At 41.9% G+C, this 12,468-nt stretch overlaps 1 protein-coding gene across 1 annotated transcript; it reads right to left on the bottom strand.

Moving 5' to 3' along the window:
• Positions 1–7,161: 7,161 nt before the first annotated feature.
• LOC121871050 (regucalcin-like) lies at positions 7,162–11,916 on the bottom strand. The gene is made up of 8 exons (XM_042373141.1): positions 11,742–11,916; positions 11,411–11,577; positions 10,304–10,522; positions 10,004–10,092; positions 9,731–9,845; positions 8,811–8,926; positions 7,862–8,001; positions 7,162–7,633 (listed from the first exon to the last, which is right to left on the bottom strand). Exons 2-8 carry the CDS (start codon positions 11,571–11,573, stop codon positions 7,555–7,557), a joined length of 921 nt encoding a protein of 306 aa, XP_042229075.1. The 5' UTR covers positions 11,574–11,577; positions 11,742–11,916; the 3' UTR covers positions 7,162–7,554.
• Positions 11,917–12,468: the final 552 nt, after the last annotated feature.

Genomic DNA, 12,468 nt, shown 5'->3' on the forward strand with positions numbered 1-12,468 from the left:
TCTACCATTTTAAAACTGTTGGTGAAAAGTTAAGGAGTCAAGGATTCATGTATATATTAATTACGGTTGCATGAGGAATGAAAACTCTGAGCATAAGTAAAGTTTGAGGAAATTATTATCATTACATCAAGGACCGTGACTCAGTTCTCAGCTCTAGCACAGGGACCTTAATAACCCAATTACCTGTGGGAGTGGTGGTCATTTGCCGTGACTTATTGTCAGTGAAAATCAATTTTGGTCTCCAGTTGTGTAACGATCTGTGACCTTGTTCGTCCTCCTGGTGGTCTTGGGGTCGAGGGGTGAACATTCTCACTACCTCGTTATGTATTGGTGGTTATAATTTGCTTACCTCGACAACCGCTGTGCCAGGTACGTGTCTTCTTAATTATTTACTATTACCTATCGGAGTAAAAAAAAAAAAAGACAAAATGATGTAGGCAGGTCAGGTCAGGTCAAGGTAGGTCAGATAAGACAGGTGAAGTTTGGTTAGGTTAGGTTAGGTTAGACTCTCACCCTCTCACCCCCCTCTCCCCTGCTCTAACCCCACAGTCAACACACACACACACATATTGACACCCTCCCTCTCTTCTCCCTTTACCCCTCTCACACGGTCATCACACACTAACATTCCTCCCCTCCCCCTCCTCCTCCCTCCTCCCCCACCTCCTCCTCCTCGTCTTCTCCGTCTTCCCTTCCAGCCAATGTTCTCTTCCTCTCTCTTTTCATTCCATTTATTCCCCTTTCTCTCTCTCCATTTTCTACTCACTCCTCCTCCCCTAGTCTTCTCCCCCTCTCTTCGTTCAACTCGTTCTCCTTTACGTAAAATGGCGTCACAAGAGCGAGAATGAGTCAACGATTTATTATTGCGATTTTCCTGAAGTTCAACAAAGAGGAGGTTAGGTCAGGTCAGGTCAGGTTACGTTAGGTCAGGTCAGGTTAGGTCAGGTTACGTTAGGTTAGGTTAGGTCAGGCTACCTTAGGTTAGGTCAGGTTACGTTAGGCCAGGTCAGGTTACGTTAGGTCAGGTCAGGTTACGTTAGGTTAGGTTAGGTCAGGTTACGTTAGGTCAGGTCAGGTTAGGTTAATATGTGTGTGTGTGAGTAAAGTTTCAGGTCTGTTTTTTAATGCTTGTATCTCTTGTATCGCACTGGGTATGTCAAGCTGAGTTGGTTACCGTGAGACCTCGTGTTCGAACCCCTACTACGAAGATTGTGATACCTGATATGAACTCAAGAGGTGTTTTAGAAGAAATCTTTTACACACACACACACACACACCTCCCTCACCCCTACACACTCACACACAATAGGTTAGTCGTATCTTTGCATCACTGGAGCGATTTTTTCCTGGTGTGGGCGTCGTTCTGGTTCTGGTGGTGGTGGTGGTGATAGTGGTGGTAGTGGTGGTGATAGTGGTGATAGTGGTGGTAGTGGTGGTGATGGTGGTGGTGATAGTGGTGGTGGTGATCCCCAAGCTTATTTTACCTTAAGATTAACCACCCTAACGCTAACCTAACCTAACCTAACCTAACCAAAACCTAATCTAACTTCACCTAATACCCTCAGAGTCATATACCAACAGAGTATTTAAAGAATGAATCAATCGGATAAGTGAAACTTCCATATAACGAACTTCTATATCCATATAATCCGTTAGATGGAGGTTTTATAAATAACGGACCCTCGAGATAACGGAAAGAAAGAAAGAAAGAAAGAAAATAAGAAAGAAAATAACTCATCACGTACAGGTTAATTAATTATGATGTACTGGATAACAGATAGATAGATAGATATCCAACTAAATCATAAACTGGACACATACACACACACACACACATTATTATTATTATTTACATTGAATCAGGACAGCAAGCCACCACCAACCAAAGAGAGAGAGATAGAGAGACAGAGAGAGACAGACAGAGAGAGAAAGAGAGACAGACAGACAGACAGACAGAGAAAGAGAGACAGAGAGACAGACAGAGAAAGAGAGACAGACAGACAAAGACAGAGAGAAACAGACAGACAGAGACAGAGAAAGAGAGACAGAGACAGACAGACAGAAAACAATACCTGGATATATTGACAGTCACAGTAGGTCACACGTCACCAGCAGGTTTACTCATTCTCTGAAATTGACCTTTAATGGCTTGAGGTGCTCGACTATCTCTCTGTAACAGCCAGGTAGAGACTCACCTGTGTGTGTGTGTGTGTGTGTGTGTGTTTCTGTCCAATTGTCTGTGTGTATCCATCTGTCTGTGTAGTTATATATGTGACTTTTGTGTGTGTGTGTTGTTACGAGTTGGGGATTTAGAATATAGTTAAAAGTCTACCCAGATCCCAACAGGCAACAACAACAAAAACAAAGACAATCGGACTATAAAAGGGTAGACAAAGGATGCGAGTTTTTGTTGTGTATAATAAAGTACCATAAATTCCTTAACAAAATATTCAGCTTTCTATAATTTACCCTTAACCAAACTTAACCTAAACATTAACAGTATATACATATTTATACAACAAACAATTTTGAAGCAAGGTGGAGGCGGGGAGGCAATATAAGATTACAAATACTTAAGTGCGGAGCTGAGATGGCTGACGAGTAAGGCTGAGTATTGTAGAAGACGGTAGGTAGTCACTGTGCCGTAGGTTCCCAGGATAGGTGATCCTGTGGTCACTTCCCAGAGTGAACTGAACTCTCCTCGAACTGGAGCTGACAAAGAAGACTTTGAGGAGGTGACGCAACAACCAGGATATGGAGAAGGGAAACCTGGGAGTGGTAACTAAGACGAGTCATACTCGTGTCTCGTCCCTAGATGGCGTTGCTCGTAGTGCTGGGTAGGTAGATCATGACAATAGATGGCGTGGTTCGTAGTGCTGGGTAGGTAGATCATGACAATTGGTGGCGGGGTTCGTAACAGTGTCTTTGCGTGTCTCTATGTCTGTCCATCTGTGTGTGTGTGTCTGTGTTAAAAATCCCATCTACAGTTAAAAGCAAGAGTAAAAATAACATCTTGGCCATTGACCTGTTAACAAGTTGGTAGGTCAAAGTACACAACTAGTTTACTTACATAACCACCATCCTGCTCCCGCGCCAGATGATAGAAAAATATTATTACGGCATCACGAAGAGGACGACTCAGAGTGAAGGAGAGGACGACTCAGAGTGAAGGAGAGAATGTGAAAGATTAAGGGAGGTATAACTGTGAAGGATTTAGAGTGAACGCGTCAGAGTCTAGGAATCATAACGAAGGAATCGTAGTGAAGGAAAGAGAGTGGAGAAAACAAAGTGAAGGAAACAGGGTGAAGGAAACAGTGTGAAGGAAACAGTGTGGAGGAAACAGGGTGAAGGAAACAGGGTGAAGGAAACAGTGTGAAGGAAACAGAGTGAAGGAAACAGAGTGAAGGAAACAGAGTGAAGGAAACAGAGTGAAGGAGAGGGGAACAGATCCTCCTCGTGGGTTTATACTCAGCTGGGTGAGTGTGTTTAGTGAGGCGGGGAAAATGTCCACGAATGACAGGGAAAAAAATTTAGGAGGTGAGAGATGGAAGAGAGACTGAGACAGACAGACAGGAACAGACAGACAGGGACAGACAGACAGTTAGACAGAGTAGACACTGCTATAGACACACCCATTCACCCTTCAACTACAGGTCGACCACTAAGTCTCCACACTGAACTGAACTGTATAATGACCAGCACCTACTTACACATTAATATCTGCACCAGCTAATACCTTTTGATATAAGAATCTTTAAAGTAGTATGTGTGTGTGTGTGTGTGTATGTTTGTGTGTGTGTGTGTGTGTGTGTCCGTCCGTAATATACCGAATCAAATTCCTGTAAAATAACGATGAGTTTTCTACCAGTCAATAACTTCTCAAAGATTCCACTGTTGAATTTTCATCTGACTGGAGATGTGAGAACGTATCAATCTGGCTCACACAAACATGATAGCTGAAGTGACTTGGAGATTGCACGGAGGCTCGCCATAAATGGGTATCTTCTCACGTTCTTAAAAGTTAAAAATGGACACTGTTACTGGGTATAAGTATATGAGGATTTTGTTAGCTATCGTTGATCATATTGACTTGTTTGTTTACTATTGTTTGTAAACCTGTAGTCTCTATTTAATCAACAACTCACGTGACTAATCGGTGTGTTACCAACTGAGTCTCCACTTGAATATTTAATGATTCCTCTAATTTTAATATCTGTGTTATCTTCGTTGATTTGCTATGATTCCCTCGCTGAAAAAAAATATATATAAAACATTAATTTCCATATGTTACGCGATCTGTGAAATACCCGTTACAGAATCTCACCCGGTACAGAATCTTAACTTTGGTCGGTTTCACGATACGACTTACCTGTATAACTCTACATACCTAAGAACGGCGGGGCAGAACGTGTTAGTAAGTTCTATACCTTGTGAAGTCAACAGCTCCGATGGATTTCTGTAATTAAGCTTAAATTGAAACCCGCGACCCGTGTGCGAGGAGGGAGCGATCCGTGTGTGAGGAGGGGGTAACCCGTGTGTGAGGAGGGAGCGATCCGTGTGTGAGGACCGACCCGTGTTGAGGAGTGATCCGTGTTTTTGGTGGTAGCGGCAGCAACACGTAGGAGGAGGAGAGTTGTCGATTTTGGTTCAATTTCCTGCCTGTCGCTAAAGTATGATTCTCTTGGCTGCCTCCTTCAAATGAATTAAGAAAATACCGATAAAAGGCATAGAAGGAGTAAGACAAGATGTATGGAGGGACATAGAAAAATATGAAGGCAGAGAAAAGAACGGGGAGTAGGAAGAGAATTAATCTCACCTGAAGGAAAAGTAACTTCAAAGTCACGAATTCAACAAATGTAGCCAGAATCTGTCTTTGGCTTGTACTGGGGAATCTATAAAGAAAGAAAGAAAGACAGATTGTAAGAGAAAAAAGGAGAGAGAGAGAGAGATAGAGAGAGAGAATATATCAGGTTAAATCACGTATGAATAATAAGGATTCTTAGTCGTCGATGAAGACGGCAGAGACTGATTTAACACTGTGATGAGGCCAGTTAGGTGTGTCATATATTCAGAGGAAGAGTCCCCGTCCCCTAACGAGGTCCCCCGTGATGATGATGATGGTGATGATGATGAAGATGATGATGATGATGATAGTGATGATGATAGTGATGATAGTGATAGTGATGATGATGATGATGACGATGATGATGATAATAATTTATATACGAATGGACAAAAAACGATGATGACCTGAGTTTGTGTCTGTCTGTCTGTGGAGAAAAAACGTAAACACAATAAGGATAATAATAACTAAGGATATAATAATACAAAAGAAGAATAGATAACAAAGTTGGAGACATAGAAATAAAACAAAAAGGATAAAGATGGTGAGAGACAAGAGACAAAGTGACTGACAAAGATAAAAACTAACCCCACGGAGCGTTAAGTGTGTGTGGAGGGGGAGGATAATAAACTAGGGTGTCTAATCTTCAGGTAATCAAGTTTATATATATCTGGTCTGTGTATTTCTTGGTGGGTTTTTCTTCATCATTATTTTATTTCCATTTCATCAACTTTTTTTTTAGTCTTATATTTATTTCTCTTTCCTTGTCTTCCCTTCCGAGAATTAAAAGAAAATATAGTATTAAATCTCATATATAATCAAATATGTCAATTCAATTACAAACTATTTACACATGAGAATAAAAATAGCAGACGAAATATTCCACACTTCGAGAACGACAAGTGGACGCGAGACATCTTGTCACTGACTGATGATTTTCCACAACACGAGAAATAAAAAAAAGAGAGGAAAAAAAAGTAAAAAGATATAAATAAAAAAAAAGAGAGAGGAAAAAAAGTAAAAAGATATAAATGAGAAAAGGAAAAAACGAAGAAGAATAGAGAGAGAGAGAGAGAGAGAGAGAGGGAGGGGGGGATGACTGTGCGGTGGCGTCTTGGTCCAACCTATACCAAGAGTCTTATTTTTCACCGCTGCTCATTATTATCTTGAGTCGGTGTGTAAATTGGGAAGAGGAGACGAGGAGAGAGAGAGAGAGAGGAGGAAGAGGAAGAGGAGGAGGAAGAGAGAAAAATGAGGAATAGTGGAACGTAAATCCGAATATATAAATTGAGAAAAGGAGAAAGAGAGAGAGAGAGAGACAAGGGGGGGAGGGGGAGAAAGAGGAAGAAGAGGGAAAATTAAGACCAATGGGAGGTAAAGGGGAAAAGAATGATGGGCAAGGGGAGGGGAGGTGAGAGAAAGAGATGGAAGAATAGGGAGGAGAGTAAATACACAGGTCGAGAGGTTAGGGAGAGGAGGGAGATAGAGAAAAGGGAAGAAGAGGAGGAGCAGGAGGAAGAGGAGAGAATTTGATGATACATTGAAAATAAAGAGAGAGAAGAAAGGGGTGATGTGGAAGAGGAGGGGTGTAGGGGAGGATGGTAAAGAGAAAGAGAGGAGAAAGAGGAAAGAAAGCTAAGAGGTAAGGGAAACCGCGGAGTGAGAGGGTGATGGAGCGTAGAAGAGGGAGAGAAAGTGTGAGTGAGACAGCTTGAGAGATCGAGAGAGAGAGAGAGAGAGAGAGAGAATATAAGAGAGTAGGAGGAATGAGGATTAATGGCGAGAGGAACGAAAAGGAAGAAATGTGGAAGAGGGAGCATTGAAGAGGGAGCATTGGAGAGGGAGCATTGGAGAGGTAGCATTGGAGAGGGAGCATTAGAGAGGGGGCATGGGAGAGGGAGGTCATAACCCACACGTCAGATACACCGAGCATGAATGTCTCTTTGTTTGTCAGCTGTGAATATATTTGTTCTCTTTTCCTTCTTTTACTGAGAGAAAGAAAGAAAGAAAGAAAGCAGAGTGAGTGAGTGAGGAAAAAAGAAAAAGCGAACGATATGAAGAGACACACAGACAGACAGACAGAAAATTAGAACGAAAAAGACATACAGACAGACAGAAAGAGATAATGCAGAGAGAGAATAACAAATGAAAGGCTGAGAGAATGAGAAAGAGAGATATATAATAAGCTCCTTCAAGCATCTCTTCATTCTTCACTACTTATTCCTTATTCCTTAAATTTCCTCTATTTATTCTTTTATCATTGTCCTTCATCTACACACTCTACCTATTCCAAGACTGACATTAAAACGTCCACAAAATATGGTTTAGATTGAACGTATATGATTTATTAATAGAAAATATGTATACAGTAAATATATTCTATTTTAAAGGTTTATGGTTAGGTTAGGTTAGGTTAGAGTTAGAGCTAGGTTAGGTTAGTTTAGGTTAAGTTAGTGGCTTATGCTTTTAAAATGTTCCTAAATTATACCACAGTTGCCATAATATCACTTGTAATCGAGCAGACCAAAACAGGTGGTGTGTGGGTAACTATGTCTCTGGTGAGGTCGACGGGGAATGATGCACTGAGATGGACAGTCGTAGTAAACCATCAAAGGATTTCGTATGTAGAATGTGGAGGTGACAGCACTTAAGACGTCCTCTATAGATGCCTGTGTCAGAGAGGCTGGGGATGGGGGAAGGTCATCATGATACTATTGAGTGGTAGCAACGTCGGGGAGTTCCACTGTGCAGGAGGCGCCAGGGCGACCCTTCACCCCGAGACCTGTCACCCTGAGGACGACACAAACTCAACCAGTCAAACAGTTTAAAGATAAATTATTCACTCATAGGACAACACGATCATTCCAAGGACAACACGATCATTCCAAGGACAACACAGTCAGTCAAAGAATAAACCATTATGATAAATTTACGATAGTCACCGACCTCATAGAACCTCATTCACAGACAACACCCTCCCTTCATCAGTCTCATCTACCGACAAAGCTATTCCCTCACCTGTAGACAGGACCTGCCCCAGTGGTGATGAAGAGGTGGTCTAAGTCGGGTCCGCCCCAAGAAACGGAGGTGGTCTCACTTGAGGGCAGCTCCCCCACCTTCCTTAACACCTTCCCGCTGCTGGGCTCTATGTTGAAAATCTGCCGGGGTACAAGAACACCTGCTGACATAATGTATCTCTCTCTCTCTCTCTCTCTCTCTAAAATAAAACAGGATTAAAGTGAGTAATAAATCCTTGTGTGTGACTTTTACTCACATAACTCCACAGGTGATGATGTCATACCGTAATTAACTGTAAAGGTACAGTACACATTTATTCGTTTTTCAGCATTTAGTCGTATAAAACGCCATGGTCCCGAGTAAACTCTTGTATTTTTTTTTTTATTAAATCCTCAGTTATGCTAATGGCCACCCACTAGAGGTGGCCATGCCGAGGAAAGGAGGCCAGTGACCTGTGTAGGATCTCTCCACTGTGTTGATAATCTTGTCAAGGTCTATTTCATAAGTAGCCCGAGCATTGTATGTTCGTGAGCGCGTCTAGTTCCGGCTTTCATCAATAAATATGCACATTATATATTTATACAGATGTTTGCACCCTGCTGACAATTAAGCTGTCTCGGGTATGGTGATACAGAGCAAATATAATTTCTTGTAGTTTATTATACATGTAACAGAAAACGTGTGGGAACTATAGGGTAAACTCTTCACTTCAATATTTTTTTCACTCCCCCAGTCTGTGTTAGGTAAGTTTTAATGTGTCTTATATATATGTGTATATGAGTCTAGGTCAAAATTTCCGACTATGAACTCGCGAATCTTTACCCGAGTTTATGGTTTATATGTCTTAAATTATTGTTAGTGTTTTATAACGTTAATTTACTCTGTTACGATATACTCCAACAACCCTCCGCGTCTGAACCTCAACCACCAGGCTTCCCTGTCCACCTACCGTGCCTGAACCAAACCCTGCGACCCACAAGTTACCGTCCGTGTCGATGGTCATGCCGTCTGGTTTAGCCGGAGCGAGGCCGGCCTCCTGGAAGTCGATCACCACACGACGGTCACCTGAAACACCAGTCACCATACATACATACATACATACATATACATGGGAAATACACACCCAAACACACACGTAGAAGCGCACACACACACAAACACATGACTCAGCCATGTCAATATTGTTGCTATTGTTAATTTTGTATTTGTATTTTTCTGGCTAAATAAACTACTGTATTTAAATATCAATATCATTACTAATAATAATCAAAAAACAGAATATGGTCATTAGTCATTCATCTCACTAACTCAGAAATAACACCATAACTCCAAGGGATTACACAAGTACAGAGACAGACACGTCAAAGTGATAACTACTTAAGTGATAGTGGCCACGTATACTGTATACCAAACCCCCCCTGTTAAAAAGTATCGAGACCTCAGGACCTGTGGAATAGAAAATGAGCGATAACATCAGACTCGTTCATGTGTTGGTTGAGTTGTGTTGGTCTTTGTTCGATGTTTCATATTCTTTGGGACACTTGGGGTCTCGATACTTCTTGGATTGGTTGTAAGTACATTATCGTCCTTATCATCTAATACATACAGAGCAAAGACATGTATTCGACTTGGACAGATCAACACTACACACTAAATTGCCATTGTTTGATATTCATTAGTAAGATCAAAGTACCGTTATTTAACTCTTGTGTTTAGTCAAGATCATCCTCTTTATCAAGGTTGACGATTCTTCAGATAAACATTTAGAAATTTATCCGTATTCTTGTATTAGGTATTACAGTATATTGATATGACTAAAGAGAACAAAATATCTTCTCTAATATGGAGTTAAGAGAGACATTATCCTACTTATAGTTCCGGTAGTGAGGTCAAAGGTGAAAGCGTTGACCTTGTACTCGTTGGTGTCGATGTGATACATGGTGGTGTTGTCCTCAGTCCAGGCCATCCCGTTGCTGAGGGTCAACTGCCGGGACGAGCCTCAAGTTAACCAAGGTCAAGGTGATCGAAAACATCTCAACCATAAACATCGTTAATAGACACTTTATCACATAGTTATGACCTGTATGGCATACAAGATAAGTCAACTCTACCCCCCTTTAGTGACCTGACTCCGGCACTGACCTTGTCTACCATTTTGGTGATGGTTCGGTCACCGTCGAGGCGGTAGAGGCTGCCGTGATGGTCAGGGTCCTCCTCTTGGCTCATTGTTCCTAGGGAGATTAAGTCTTGTGAATCTCTCTCTCTCTCTCTCTCTCATACCTTCCCTTTATTTGTTCTTTCCCCTGCACTCCCGTAACTGTTTCTTTGTTTATCTGTATAGACAAGAGGTGATTTCATTCCTTGAGTGATTCTATCCACCTGTACATATAATAAATGCCCCTATCTTTCTCCCTCCTCCCCGTCACACCTCAGTGCCCTCACCAGCCCACATTCTGCCGTTGGCGTCACACTTCCCGTCGTTGAAGCGGTTGTCTGGGAGGTCCTGCTCGACGGTGGCCAAGACCTTGTAGTCATCGGCGGTGACAGAGAAGTCCTGGTTGGGGTCTGGCCAGGTCACCGCCGCCAGGTTACGACCGATGCTTACGACGAAGGTGTTTTTCTCGTTCTTGTGCGGCACCACGAGTGTGATGGGCCCGCCCTCTGGGGACAGACACAGTCTACATGTTATACCCGGAATATGATATGTCACGTGCTACTTACACGTTATATCTCATATTCAGGATGTTCATAAAATTAGATAGCCATTAATGAATGTGTTGTTCCTTGGGACTTTGCTTGGTGGACACTGAAGTTTGCAATTTATAAGATAATAATATCTTGTAAATTTTCTTGAGTAAAGTCAGATTACAGATATATTAGTTCAATGTGTGATTTCTCAAGCTATAAGAATGTCATAAGAACCTTAATGAAAATTGAGCAGAAAAACGAAAACCACGAATGACGTGGAGACAATATTGAACAGGCGGTCAAGTGAGACGAGGGACCAGAGTATAAGGACGAGGGGGAACAAGAAGTATACGGTACATAGTGAAGAAGTAGTAATGACGTTGTGTGATGGTCAGCACCAGAATTATGACAAACAAGCATTAACTGGCGAGTCGGGCAATTATGGAGTTAGGTTAGGTAGTACGAATAATTTGTTTATATAACATTTGATGACACGGTGTGGCGCAAATTGGAAATACAAAGAGTCCAATACATATAATTATTTTCCTAATTTCTGTTTGGCCAAGTTTATGTATAATAGACTTATCGTAGGCTCAGTAGGTCACAGATTATCACTATCAGAAGACACATGTTAAGACTCACACCTCCATGAGAGAAGCTCTTTACTTAACTCTTTTGATGGAGGGACGATGAGGCTTCATATGTGGCAGATGATAGTCGGTTTGGTGTTGTTAACTGTTGTGTTGTGGTGTTGCTGTAATGTTAAACTGTGGTGTTGTAGTGATTTGATTTTAATTGTGGTATGGTGTTAACTGGTGTTGCTGTGGTGTTTGCCGTGGAGTAGATTGTGGTGCTACTTACCTATGTGTAACTTGGTGTGTGTGTCAGTGGTCGGGTGGTAGCGACGCACCAGCTGCTCATACATGTCGACGAAGTAGAGGGCCTGGTCGTCCACGGACCAGTGTGGCCCCTCACCGAAGTTGATGATGTCAGTGACGGGCTCCACCTCATAGTCGTTTGACATCTTTCTACCACAAAAACGACGTCACTGCTGTTTAATTTACAAAGAACTTATCAAAATATGGTGTTTGATTATTGTATATTAAGAACACAGTAGCTTGGTGAATTAATAAGATAAATAAATAAATCCCTATACTGTATAATAATTAACAAAATAATCTAAGTTCCAAACCTTGATAAGTTGAAGCTAAAGAACTGAATACAAATGTTGTTTATTGTTGAGTCTGAAGCGGATTCTGATGTACTGCCGCCTTCTGTGTCTTGCGTGATTATGGCAGCCAGGAGGAAGACACCATAATTTATACCCTTGCCCGCCCACCAGGTGTACCCGCTAGCTACCTGGTACTTTTCACGTGACCATCAGCTGATTGATAATGTAAACACAACATTATGGCAGTGACTAAAATAACTATCTCCCTCTATATCTGTTCGCCGAGTGACGCATCGGAGAGAGAGATAGACCCAACAGTGATATCTCTTCCTGGAGTACAGTGATATGGTGTGAAGTGTGAACTGTGAATCAGAATGCAGTTGACATATTGCATGACAACTTTAGGTAGGTAAAACTTAAAGATGAAGTGTATAAGGTAATTTACATAGATCTCTCTCTCTCTCTCTCTCTCTCTCCAATTAAACTTTCCCCAATAGGTACACAGGAGACTGCCAGCACCACACAGACAGAAACCACGCGCTTCTACCCACACTATATCACAGCCGATAAGTTATCAACATCCACCACCCCCTGACGTTAACAGTTGAGTTACCACCGTCCGGGGAACTCCTGTCACCTGTCGTCATAGTTAAGGAACTTTCGTAAACGTGACAGAGTGTGGGGGGGAGAGGGGGACGAAGGAGAAAGAGAAAGGGCAAATGAAAGAGAGAGACGCTGAAGGAAAACA

The sequence above is a fragment of the Homarus americanus genome, unplaced genomic scaffold (genome assembly GCF_018991925.1).
Source record: "Homarus americanus isolate GMGI-L3 unplaced genomic scaffold, GMGI_Hamer_2.0 scaffold52512, whole genome shotgun sequence".
Lineage (NCBI taxonomy): Eukaryota > Metazoa > Arthropoda > Malacostraca > Decapoda > Nephropidae > Homarus > Homarus americanus.

What these genes read in the sequence shown, in the direction of transcription:
- LOC121871050 (XM_042373141.1), bottom strand. Translation starts at nt 11,573, where the DNA reads ATGTCAAACGACTATGAGGTGGAGCCCGTCACTGACATCATCAACTTC. An exon ending in CAACGGCAGAATGTGGGCTG is followed by an intron (nt 10,093 to 10,303) that starts GTGAGGGCACTG and finishes TAATCTCCCTAG; the next exon opens with GAACAATGAGCCAAGAGGAG. An exon ending in TCACCAAAATGGTAGACAAG is followed by an intron (nt 9,846 to 10,003) that starts GTCAGTGCCGGA and finishes TCGTCCCGGCAG; the next exon opens with TTGACCCTCAGCAACGGGAT.